The sequence below is a fragment of the Hylobates moloch genome, unplaced genomic scaffold (genome assembly GCF_009828535.3).
Source record: "Hylobates moloch isolate HMO894 unplaced genomic scaffold, HMol_V3 SCAFFOLD_23, whole genome shotgun sequence".
NCBI lineage: Eukaryota > Metazoa > Chordata > Mammalia > Primates > Hylobatidae > Hylobates > Hylobates moloch.
The window spans coordinates 37,420,652-37,432,962 of NW_026652298.1; the positions used below are offsets into that span (position 1 = coordinate 37,420,652).

General features: G+C 51.1%; 1 protein-coding gene across 2 annotated transcripts in view; it reads left to right on the plus strand.

The window, feature by feature from the left end:
• The window catches only part of SEPTIN12 (septin 12), a 10,802-nt gene extending 6,547 nt beyond the window's left edge, over nucleotides 1–4,255 (plus strand). For both annotated transcript variants that reach the window (XM_032144604.2, XM_058433909.1), the window contains exons 8-10: nucleotides 1,740–1,836; nucleotides 3,710–3,761; nucleotides 3,838–4,255. In XM_032144604.2, the coding sequence (XP_032000495.1) occupies nucleotides 1,740–1,836; nucleotides 3,710–3,761; nucleotides 3,838–4,039 (351 nt within the window). In that variant the 3' untranslated portion in view covers nucleotides 4,040–4,255. The remainder of the gene's footprint in view (nucleotides 1–1,739; nucleotides 1,837–3,709; nucleotides 3,762–3,837) is intronic.
• Nucleotides 4,256–12,311: the final 8,056 nt, after the last annotated feature.

Consider the following 12,311-nt stretch of genomic DNA (forward strand, 5'->3'; position numbering starts at 1 on the left):
GTCCCGAATAGGCATAAGCAAATCTATAGAGACAGAAACTAGATTAGTGGTAGTCAAGGTCTGTGGAGAAGGGAGAAATGGGGGGTGATTGCTAAAAGGTATGGGGTTTTTTTGGGCGGTGTGATGAAAACGTGAAATTAGATTGAGATGATGGTTGCATAACCCTGGTCAAATACTAAAAACCACTGTACTGTACAATGTTTTGTTTTGTTTGTTCTGTTTTTAATGTTTTTTTTTTTTTTTTATGAGATAGGTTTTTTTTTTTTTCTTTGAGATGGAGTCTCCCTCTGTCACCCAGGCTGGAGTACAGTGGCACAATCTCCGCTCACTGCAACCTCTGCCTCCTGGGTTCAAGCGATTCTCCTGCCTCAGCCTCCTGAGTAGCTGGGACTATAGGCGCACAATGCCACGCCTGGCTAATTATTGCATTTTTAGTAGAGATGGGGTTTCACCACGTTGGCCAGGGTGATCTTGATCTCCTGACCTTGTGATCCACCCATTTCGGCCTCCCAAAGTGCTGAGATTATAGGCGTGAGCCGCCGTGCCCAGCAGAGACAGGGTCTTGTTCTGTGGCCTAGGCTGGAGTGCAGTGGTAGGATCTCGGCTCACAGCAACCTCCAACCTCCTGGGTTCAGGTGATTCTCCCACCTCAGCCTCCTGAGTAGCTGGGATTACAGGCATGCGCCACCACACCCCGCTAATTTTTTATTTTTACTAGAGGCAGGGTTTCACCATGTTGACCAGCCTGGTCTTGAACTCCTGACCTCAGGTGATCTGCCTGCCTTGGCCTCCCAAAATGCTAGGATTACAGGTGTGAGCCACCATGCCCAATATTATCAACATCCACATTATTCCCCATCACAGATGAATTCAGAAGAAAAACAAACCCATATATGTCACCTCGGAGTTTACAAGTTTGAATTTCTGCTTCCGGCCATGAGCAAGTAAACAACTGGGGTTTACAATAGGGTTCAACAACCTTCTCTGCAAAGGGCCAGGTAGTAAATGTTTTAGACTTTCTGGGCTGTAGGGTCTCTGTTGCGATGATTCAACTCTGATGTCATGGTTCAAGAGCAGCCATAGACAAAAATGACTCATAGGCTTGACTATGTGCCAATAAAACTTTATATACAGGAAGACAGGCAGGCTGGGTGTGGCAGCTCACGCCTGTAATCCCAGCACTTTGGAAGGCAGAGGCCGGGAGGATCACTTGAGCCCAGGAGTTAGAGACCAGCCTGGGCAACATAGAGAACTCATGTCTACTAAAAATGTTGAAAAAGTAGCCAGGCATGGTGGTGCACACCTATGGTCCTCACTCCTCAGGGGACTGAGGCGTGGGTATCACTTGAGCCCAGGAGGTCAAGGCTGCAGTGAGCTATGGGATTATAGGCATGAGCTATATAATACGCTATATAATATAATGGGATTATACGCTCAGCTAATTTTTTAGTTTTTGCAGAGATGGTGTGTCACCATGTTGCCCAGGCTGGTCTCAGACTCCTAGGGCCCAAGTGATCCTCCCACCTCGGCCTCCTAAAGTGCTGAAATTACAGGCAAGAGCTACCTCACTCAGCCAAAGGCACCAATTAGACTTTATGTCTTTGAACTTGGGAATTCTGTGCACTTTCGACTATGTTCCCTCCTCGAAAAGGATAGGACTCCCCTCTCCTGCCTGGGTGCCTTGACTTCTCTTCTCCCCAGCGAAGTCAATCCTCCCGTCTCTGTCTCTTCTTTCCCAGGACCGAATCCCTTTTGCTGTGGTCGGGGCTGACCAAGAGCACCTGGTGAACGGGAGGTGTGTCCTGGGCCGGAAGACCAAGTGGGGCATCATTGAAGGTCAGTGTGGGGCCCCTGGGTAGGATGCGGGTGGGGTCAGTTTGGAAGCCAGAGCAGCCCTATGCCTTGGGCAACCTTAGCACCCATCACAGGGCACAGAAAAGTGAAGCCCACTGGACAAAGAGAACTGGGGAATGGTCCCTCTTTCCAGCTGGGAGGCCGTGGGCAGGTTTCCGGACCCTCTGGGCCTCGCTTTCCTCACAGTAAAGTGGGCATCACAGCGCATCAACTTCCTAGGGTGTTGGAGCGGGGAGAACCACCATTTGGCACAATGCCCAATACCCAAGGCTGCCCTAGTGGCTGACCGGAAATTACGATGGGCCTACTGTGTATCAGGCACCGCTATGTGCAGTTACTGCAGTGCACAGTAAAGGGAGGACTGACAGGGTCCCTGTCCCCATAGAGCTGACGGGACAAGGACAGGTGGGGGAGGCACAGTGAAGGCGATTGTGGTGGGAGGGAGAGGAGACCGCCTTAGGGAGCTAGGGAAAGTGAGACAGGAGGGGCAGCCAGGATGCAGCCCCTGATGTATTATTATTTTTTTTTTTATTTTATTTTTTGAGAAGGAGTCTCGCACTGTCACCCGAGCTGGGGTGCAGTGGCGTGATCTCGGCTCACTGCAACCTCCGCCTCCCGGGTTCAAGTGATTCTCCTGTCTCAGCCTCCCAAGTAGCTGGGATTACAGGTGCCTGCCACCACGCCCAGCTAATTTTTTGTATTTTTATGAGAGACAGGGTTTCACTTTGTTGCCAGGCTGGTCTCAAACTCCTGACCTCGTGATGCGCCCACCTCGGCCTCCCAAAGTGCTGGGATTACAGGCATGTGCCACTGCGCCCGGCCAGATGATGTATTATTACACGTATTAGAAATATTCTATACTAGGCCGGGCGCGGTGGCTCACGCTTGTAATCCCAGCACTTTGGGAGGCCGAGGCGGGCGGATCACGAGGTCAGGAGATCGAGACCACGGTGAAACCCTGTCTCTACTAAAAATACAAAAAAATTAGCCGGGCGTGGTGGCGGGTGCGTGTAGTCCCAGCTACTCGGAGAGGCTGAGGCAGGAGAATGGCGTGAACCCGGGAGGCGGAGCTTGCAGTGAGCCGAGATGGCGCCACTGCACTCCAGCCTGGGCAACAGAGTGAGACTCCGTCTCATAAAAAAAATATATATATATTCTATACTATGTATATTTATTTCTTTGAGACAGAGTCTTGCTTTGTCACCCAGGCTGGAGTGCAGTGGAGCGATCTTGGCTCACTGCAACTTCCGCCTCTCGGGTTCAAGCGATTCTCCTGCCTCAGCCTCCCAAGTAGTTGGGACTACAGATTATACCACCACACCTGGCTAATTTTTGTATTTTTAGTAGAGACGGGGCTTCACCATGTCGTCCAGGCTGGTCTCAAACTCCTGACCTCAGGTGATCCACTCACCTTGGCCTCCCAAAATGCTGGGATTATAGGCATGAGTCACCGCGCCCAGCCAGAAATATACTATTGCCTATCATATAGCACACAGGCGTACCATGCTATCTGCAGAGGGTGGTTCCAGGACCCCCAGGGATACCAAAATCGACAGATGCTCAAGTCCCGCAGTGGGTACCCATGGATACAGAGACCGACTGTACATATAATACAGTAATGATTGGTGGATTCATTCATTCTACAGCTATTTGTAGGAGCCGCCTGTACCAGGCACTGGGGACACAACAGTGGACGAATGAATGAATGAATGAATGAACCAACAAAGGGAAGGCAGGATAGGAAAAAGAGAAATGTGGGAAAAGGGTTAAGGGAAATGGTGTCAGGTGGTGCATACAGTAGGCACTTTCTCAGTGCTCACTAAGCAGCGCCCATACTGAGTCCCATGTCTTGCAGTGGAGAACATGGCGCACTGTGAATTTCCTCTCTTGAGAGACCTGCTCATCCGGTGAGGGTGTGGGGAGCCCCGGGGCTAGGGGCCCTAGGGACACCACCATCGGGTCTGACCGTCTCCGGTCCCCCAGCTCCCACCTCCAAGACCTGAAGGACATAACCCACAACGTCCACTATGAGAACTACCGCGTCGTCAGACTCAATGAAAGCCACCTGCTGCCCCGCGGGCCCGGCTGGGTGAACCTGGCCCCGGCCTCCCCGGGACAGCTGACCACACCCCGGACCTTCAAGGTCTGCAGCGGGGCTCATGACGATTCTGACGATGAGTCCTGACCACCGGCTGGTCCCGGGGCTCCTGGGCTTCCTGAGTCCCCAGTGGCTCTCAACACACACCTGTGTAGCAGAGCATCTATTAAATGTGAGCCTTGCTTTTTATGAAAAGCTGTGCTTTGAAAACAAAAGGCATTTTGTAAATGACTTCTTTGAGCTATCCACAAATAAAAAGGCTGGGTCTCACTCTGTTACCCAGGCTGGAGTACAGTGGCGCAATCATGACTCACTGCAGCCTCAAATTCCTGGGCTCAAGCGATCCTCCTGCCTCAGCCTCTCGAGTAGCCAAGACTATGGGCATGACACCACCTTGATGGGCTGATTTTTACAATTTTTTTTGTAGAGATAAGGCCTAGCTAGGTTGCTCAGGCTGGTCTTTAACTGATCTCAGGCGATCCTCCCACCTCAGCCTCCCAAAACACTGGGATTACCACTGCTGCCAACCAAGTATGTTTTTGTGGTGGTTGTTTCTGAGACGGAGTTTTCTGTTTTGTTTTGTTTTTGTTTTTGTTTTTGTTTTTGATGGAGTTTCGTTCTTGTTGCCCAGGCTGGAGAGCGATGGTGCGATCTCCGCTCACTGCAACCTCCGCCTCCCGGGTTCAAGTCATTCTCCTGCCTCAGCATCCCAGGTAGCTGGAGACTACAGGCATACACCACCACGCCTGGCTAATTTTTGTATTTTTAGTAGAGATGGGGTTTTACCATGCTGCCCAGGCTGGTCTCAAACTGACCTCAAGTGATCCACTGGCCTCGGCCTCCCAAAGTGCTGGGATTACAAGCATGAGCCACTGCACCCAGCCTCTGAGATGGAGTTTCACTTGTCGCACCGGCTGAAATGCAGTGGCATGATCTGGGCTCATTGCAACCTCTGCCTCCCGGGTTTAAGAAATTCTCCCGCCTCAGCCTCCCGAGTAGCTGGGATTACAGGTACCCACCACCACGCCCAGCTAATTTTGTCTTTTTTAGTGGAGATGGGGTTTCACCATGTTGGCCAGGCTAGTCTCGAATTCCTGACCTCAAGTGATCCATCTGCCTCAGCCTCCCAAAGTGCTGGGATTACAGGCATGAGCCACAGCACCCAGCCTTCTTTTTGCATAATGTGAGACCCAAGGCCCTAGGAATCTTGAAGGCCTAGGAAGGCATGGCTTGGACAACCAGCCCCCTCTGCCGCAGAGCCAGACCCAAGTTACAAATTCAGCTCTCCTGTTTGTCCCAGCCCCTTACTCCTGGCCCAAGGCTAGGCCCACAGGCCAAGAACACTTTCAAAATCCCCATCTTTGTGGCCTGCTCTCTGGCTGTCTTACCTGATCTCTGTGTTCCACCATCCCCCACCTTCCTCATTCCCCTGCCCCAGGGGCCAGCATGGCCAGCAAACAGCTCCCACTGTGGAGCCTGGCAATGCCAGTGTGAAAATCCCAGCAGGCAAGTCAGTTACTTATACTCCCCTTGCCTCACTTTCCTCATCTATAAAATGGGGATCATGGTACCAAGCACACAGCACCGTTGTTCAGACAAAATGAAATACTCCCTAGGATATGCCGACCACAACCTGGAGAAATGGCACGAAGACAGAGGCTACATGATCAAGATGGAGCAGCGGTCCAGGGTGGGGGACCTACTGCAGAATGTGTGAGCTCCACAGCCCAGGGGCTCTCCAGAAAGCTAGAAAATAGGCCGAGCGTGGTGCTCACGCCTGAAAACCCAGCACTTGGGAGGCTGAGGCGGGCAGATCACCTGAGGTTAGGAGTTCGAGACCAGCCTGGCCAACGTGGTGAAACCCTGTCTCTCCTAAAAATAGAAAAATTAGCCGGGCATGGTGGTGCGCACCTATAATCCCAGCTACTCAGGAGGCCGAGGCAGAAGAATCGCTTGAACCCGGTAGGTAGAGGTTCAAGTGAGCCGAGATCACACCATTGCACTTCAGCCTGGGCAACAGAGCGAGACTCCATCTCAAAAAAAAAAAAAAAAAAAGCTAGAAAATAAATGGATTTCACAGAATCCCACACCATGGAGGCCAAAGCTATGTTAGTCATTAGTTTGGTAAAAGAAAGGGCTACCCCTCTAATCTAGGAAGCTGGGTGCAAGGTGAGCCTTCAACAAATGACAACAATGAGTAGCAGTTTTGTTCCAACTAAAAGTCACCTCCTCCCTGAAGCCCTCCTTGCCTTCCCCAGACAACCCACTCACTGCCCCCTCTGAGCGTGTGTCAGCTGGTTTGTTTCCTGGTCAGTCTCCCCCATTAGGCTGGAAACATAGTGAGGGCAGAGGTATGTCAGTTTCATCCCTGCATCCAGTGCACGGCAGGTGATAAGAACACCAGTGCACGGCAGGTGATAAGAACACGGCTGCTGACTGAACAGAACGGACCCTGCATTGCCTGCCCTACAGTGATCTGCTGGTTGAATTCACAAACCGGCTTCTCCACCCACACCCGAGGCTGACTCCAGGACTGGGGAGCTTCCGGAGCCCGTGGGCACGCAAACCACCCACAGCCAACATCTGAGTTGGCTGAGACACGGGCCCACGTCACAGCACATCCCCAGGTTTAAGATTAGCCCTGGGCAATATGGAAACATCTACGGCGTTTCAAAAGCACACACCCTTTGGCTCAGCCGTTGCATTTCTAGGAATGCATCTCACAGATAGACCAGGTTTCTCAACCTCTGCACCACTGGCACTTGTGCTAGATCATTCTTCTTCTTCTTCTTCTTCCTTCTTCTTTCTTCTTCTTTCTTCTTTCTTCTTCCTCTTCTTCCTATTCTTATTATTCTTCTTTTTGAGACAGGGTCTTGCTCTACTGCCCAGGTTGGAATGTGGTGGCTCAATCATAGTTCACTGCAGCCTCCATGTCTCAGGCCTAAGTGATCCTTCCACCTCAGCGTCCTGAGTAGCTGGGACTACAGGCACATGCCACCACACCTGGTTAATTTTTTTTTTTTTTTTGAGATGGAGTTTCGCTCTTGTCACCCAGGCTGGAATGCAATGGCACAATCTTGGCTCACTGCAACCTCTGCCTCCCGGGTTCAAGTGATTCTCCTGTCTCAGCCTCCTGAGTAGCTGGGATTACAGGCGCCCGCCACCACACCTGGCTAATTTTTGTATTTTTAGCAGAGACAGGGTTTCACCATGTTGACTAGGCTGGTCTCGAACTCCTGACCTCAGGTGATCTGCCCGCCTCGGCCTCCCAAAGTGCTGGGATTACAGGCATGAGCCACAGCGCCGGGCTTTTTTTTTTTTTTGAAAGTCAAGAAGGCTGGGTCATGCCTGTGTAATCCTAGTACTTTGGGAGGCTGAGGTGGGCGGATCCCCTGAAGCCAGGAGTTCAAGACCAGCCTGACCAACATGGTGAAACCCTGTCTCTACTAAAAATACAAAAATTAGCCGGGCATGGTGGCACGCACCTGTGATCCCAGCTACTAGGGAGGCTGAGGTGGGAGAATCGCTTGAACCTGGGAGATGGAGGTTACAGTGAGCCAAGATCGCACCACTGCACTCCAGCCTGGCCAATAGAGCGACACTCTGCCTCAAAAAAAGTTTATTAAGAAAGCAAAGAGGCCAGGTGCAGTGGCTCATGCCTGTCATCCCAGCACTTTGGGAGGCCGAGGCGGGTGGATCACGAGGTCAGGAGATCGAGACCTTCCTGGCTAACACAGTGAACCCCGTCTCAACTAAAAATACAAAAAATTAGCTGGGCATGGTGGCAGACACCTGTAGTCCCAGCTACTTGGGAGGCTGAGGCAGGAGAATGGTGTGAACCCGGGAGGCGGAGCTTGCAGTGAGCGGAGATCGCGCCACTGCACTCCAGCCTGGGTGAGAGAACAAAACTCTGTCTCAAAAAAAAAAAAAAAAAAGAAAGCAAAGGAATAAAAGAATGACTACTCCACGGGCAAAGCAGCCAAAGATTTTTTTTTTCTTCTTTTGAGATGGGGTCTAGCTGTCACTGAACCCGGAGTTCGGTGGGCGTGATCTCAGCTCACTGCAACCTCCGCCTCCTGGGCTCAAGTGATCCTCCCACCTCAGCCTCCCAAGTAGCTGGGACCACAGGGGCACGCCACCATGCCCAGCTAATTTTTTTTTTTTTTTTTTTTTTTTTTGTAGAAACAAGGTTTTACAATGTTTCCCAGGCTGGTCTTGACCTACTGAGCTCAAGCCATCTGCCCGCCTCAGCCTCCGAAAGTGCTGGGATTACAGCCTTGAGCCACTGCACTCAGCCCCTCAGCTAATTTTTTTTTTTTTTTTTGAGATGGAGTCTCGCTTTGTCGCCCAGGCTGGAGTGCAGTGGCGCCATCTCGGCTCACTGCAAGCTCCGCCTCCAGGGTTCACACCATTCTGCTGCCTCAGCCGCTCCGAGTAGCTGGGACTACAGGCGCCCGCCACCACGCCCGGCTAATTTTTTTGTATTTTTAGTAGAGACGGGGTTTCACCGTGGTCTCGATCTCCTGACTTCGTGATCTGCCCGCCTCGGCCTCCCAAAGTGCTGGGATTACAAGCGTGAGCCACCGCGCCCGGCCAATTGTTTGTATTTTTGATAGAGACGGAGTTTTGCCATGTTGGCCAGGCTGGTCTTGAACTCCTGACCTCAAGTGATCTGCCTGCTTCGGCCTCCCAAAGTGCTGGGATTACAGGCGTGAGCCACCTCACGTGGCCTATTTAAGATTATTTATTAAAACATTTGCTAGGTTTTAATACTTCATGAATACAAATTCAAAATAATGGCTTTTGTTGTTGTTGTTAAAAAGCACAATAATGGCCAGGCGTAGTGGCTCACGCCTGTAATTCCAGCACTTTGGGAGGCCAAGGAGGGTGGATCACCTGAGATCAGGAGTTCAAGACCAGCCTGGCCAACATAGTGAAGCCCCGTCTCTACTGAAAATACAAAAATTAGCTGGGTGTGGTGGTGCACACCTGTAATCCCAGGTACTCGGGAGGCTGAGGCAGGAGAATCGCTTGAACCCAGTAGGCGGAGGTTGCAGTGAGCCAAGATTGCGCCACTGCACTCCAGCCTGGGCAACAGAGTGAAAGCTCTGTCTCAAAAAAAAAAACATAAATAAGTAAAAATAAATATTAAAAATATAAATAAGTATAAAAATATATAAAAATATAAAAACTAAGATTAAAAATAAAAAGCACATTAAAACTTGCAGTTTTTGCCCCCGAACCTTCCCCCCATCACATCCCTCTTCAACTCTTGCCCCATCACCATCCTGAATTTGGTGTTTATCCAAGTCCCAAGCATTTCTTCGAACCGCATACATGTCTGTAAATCATATGTAGAATCGTTTTGCATTTTCAAAATTTATGACAATTGTATCATATTTTGCTTGGCATGGCCTCTGTGAGATTTATCCATCCTTCTCCTGTTGACTAACATTTAGACTGTTTTTGGTTTTGCCATTACAAACAACACTTCCCTGAACACAGAGGTAGTCTTTATTACTAACAAAAATAGGACATATTAAGCCTGTATGTGTTGGACATTCTGTTCTGTCTCTTAATCATAATGGTGCCTATTGCAGGAGATGTTACCATCTCCGTTTTACAAAGGAGTTATCCTTGTCTCCCTCCTCCACCCCAAGCTAATCAACCACCAAGCAGTGTTGAATGTGCCCCAGGAATCTTGGCCAGATCCTTGTCAGTGACTACCACCATCACTAGTTACCCCAACTCTGGACCACTGCAGGAGCTTCCAGCTGGTCTCACTGCTCCTCTCCAGTCTTTCTGAGATGTGTACTCCACAAAGCTTCTTACCTGATCACGATGCTATCTTACTTAAAACCCCAAGCTCTATTGACTCCTAGGATAAAATCCTTAATCCTCACTAGAGACTTCAAGTATGGTCAGGCCTTGCCCATCCCTCCAGCCACATCTCCCAATCTCTGGTCTCCTTTCTGTCCCTCAAATGCACCGTGTTCTCTCCGGCCCCAGGACCTTTGCACCTGCCACTCCTTCTGTCTGGAATCCTCCCCACCAGTTCCCCAGGTTAACCCTAGGCTGCTCAACCGTCACTTCCACCCTGAAGGTATCAGGTTCCCTCTTTTACACCCCTTGGTAACATTTGCCAAAGATGTGATTAAACAATTCTTCATGCAATTTTGTCCACTGTATGCATCTCACGGTAATTTTGTCCACTGTATGCCTCTCATGGCAAGCTCCATGAAAGCAGGCACCTGCCACCACTCCATTACCCGAGCGCCTAGTTAAGAAGGCAGATGGGAGGACTCAACGTGCAGCCTTTATGCATTTATTATGCCTGGATGAATGGTCTTAAATGAGTTACAACCTTGAGGGTTAATGTCCCCCATTAACAGATATGGAAACTGAGGCTCAGGGCGCGCAAGGGAGTCGCCCGCAGTCTCGACGACAAGGACGCTGCCACCCGGAGACTGCAGCCCGCTTCCTGCGAGCCCCTGGCAGTGCCGCCACTCGGAGACCCTCCAGGCCGCCAATCCACCCCCTCTAGAGCTCCCGGGAATCGGCCTCCGGGGAGGGCGCGGGGCGCTCTGGGAAATGTAGTTCTGCCAGCTCCCTGAATCCGGCGTCCCCAACTTTTGCTTCCGGTGGGCTCAGTCCTAGCCGATGCCTTGGGAAAGACGCGCGAGATTGCGGGGGTAGATCCGGGATGCGAGGCGGGGCGCGCATGGGGGGCGCGGCTTATGCGGGGCGGGGCGTGTGTTGAGTGTACGCCTACTGTGTATGCTGCGTTGCTGCTCACCCGAACTCGGCGCTGGGAGCCTTTCCTGGGCACCCCAGGCAGAGGGAAACTCCGGATCATATTCAACCAAAGAGGAAAAGCAGCGAGAATCCAGTATAAGAGACGGGTCTTAGGATGCCCGAGTTAGGATTAGGGGCAAAGTACGTTAACCTGGTAGTTAGGAGCTGAAGTTCTGGAATCAAAGATTTGGGTTCCAGTCCCATTTGTGTACTTCCTGTTTGACCTTCCCTGTTTGACCTTCCCTCAGAGCTTCAGGGTTTGGTTTTGTTTTGTTGAACCGGTAGGGCTAGTTATAGTACCTCTATTACTAAATGAGGAAGAACCGAAGTACAAATGTGTGTTGCTTGCTTGATGCTCAAGAATTAATGCGGCCGGGAGCGGTGGCTCACTCCTCTAATCTCAGCACTTTGGGAGGGGGACGTGGGTAGATTGCTTGAGGCCAGGAGTTCGAGACCAGCCTGGCGACACGGCGAAACCCCATCTCTACTAAAAATACAAAAATTAGCCGGACCTGGTGGTGCGTGCCTGTAATCCCAACTATTCGGGAAGTTAGGTAGGAGAATTGCTTAAAACCAGGAGGCGGAGGTTGCTGTGAGCCAAGATCGAGCCACTGCACTCTGGCCTGGCCGACTGAGTGAGACCCTGTCTCTAAATAAATAAATACATATATACAAGAATTGATACCTGGTTGGGCACACCTGTAATCCTGACACTTTGGGAAGCTGAGGCGGGAAGATTGCTTGGGCCCAGGAGTTTGAGACCGGCCTAGGCACCATGGTGGGACTTCATCTCTAACAACAACAACAACAACACAAATTGACGCCCATTATTATGTTGTCAGTAAGAAGCAGGCAGGACAAGGGATATTTCGGGTCGGGCGTTGTTGGGGGCCCTCCTGGAGGAGGGTGGGCGCAAGCACTTGGCATCTCTTCTAGTTTTATCTTGAACAACTTCTGCCTTTATTTATTTATTTTATTTATTTATTATTTATTTATTTTTTTTTTTGAGACGGAATTTCACTCTTGTTGCCCAGGCTGGAGTGCAATGGCGGGATCTGGGCTCACTGCAACCTCCGCCTCAGGCTCCTGAGTAGCTAGGATTACAGGCATGCGCCACCACGCCCAGCTAATTTCGTATTTTTAGTAGAGACGGGGTTTCTCCACTTTGGTCAGGCTGGTCTCGAACTCCCGACCTCAGGTGATCCGCCCGCCTCGGCCTCCCCAAGTACTGGGATTACAGGTGTGAGCCACCGTGCCCGGACGACTTTGCTGGCTTTAAAGATGGAAGAGGCGGCCTTTACTGTGAACTTTTTCAGGCCAGAGGAGAGCGGGTGTGGAAGAGTAACTGGGAGAGTGGCCCAGAGGCTGCAGAGTCGCCGCACGCTCGCGCGGTCACCAAAGTGCTGGACTACGTTACCCACAATGCGTACATTTGAGGACAACATTAACCACAGTGCACCTCGCGGACCCGCCCACTCGGCCTTGTTGCCACGCCCCCAAGAGCCAGTTCAGCCAATGGTGCCAAGGCTACGTTACCCACAATGCCGCCCGCGGGCCCGCCCAC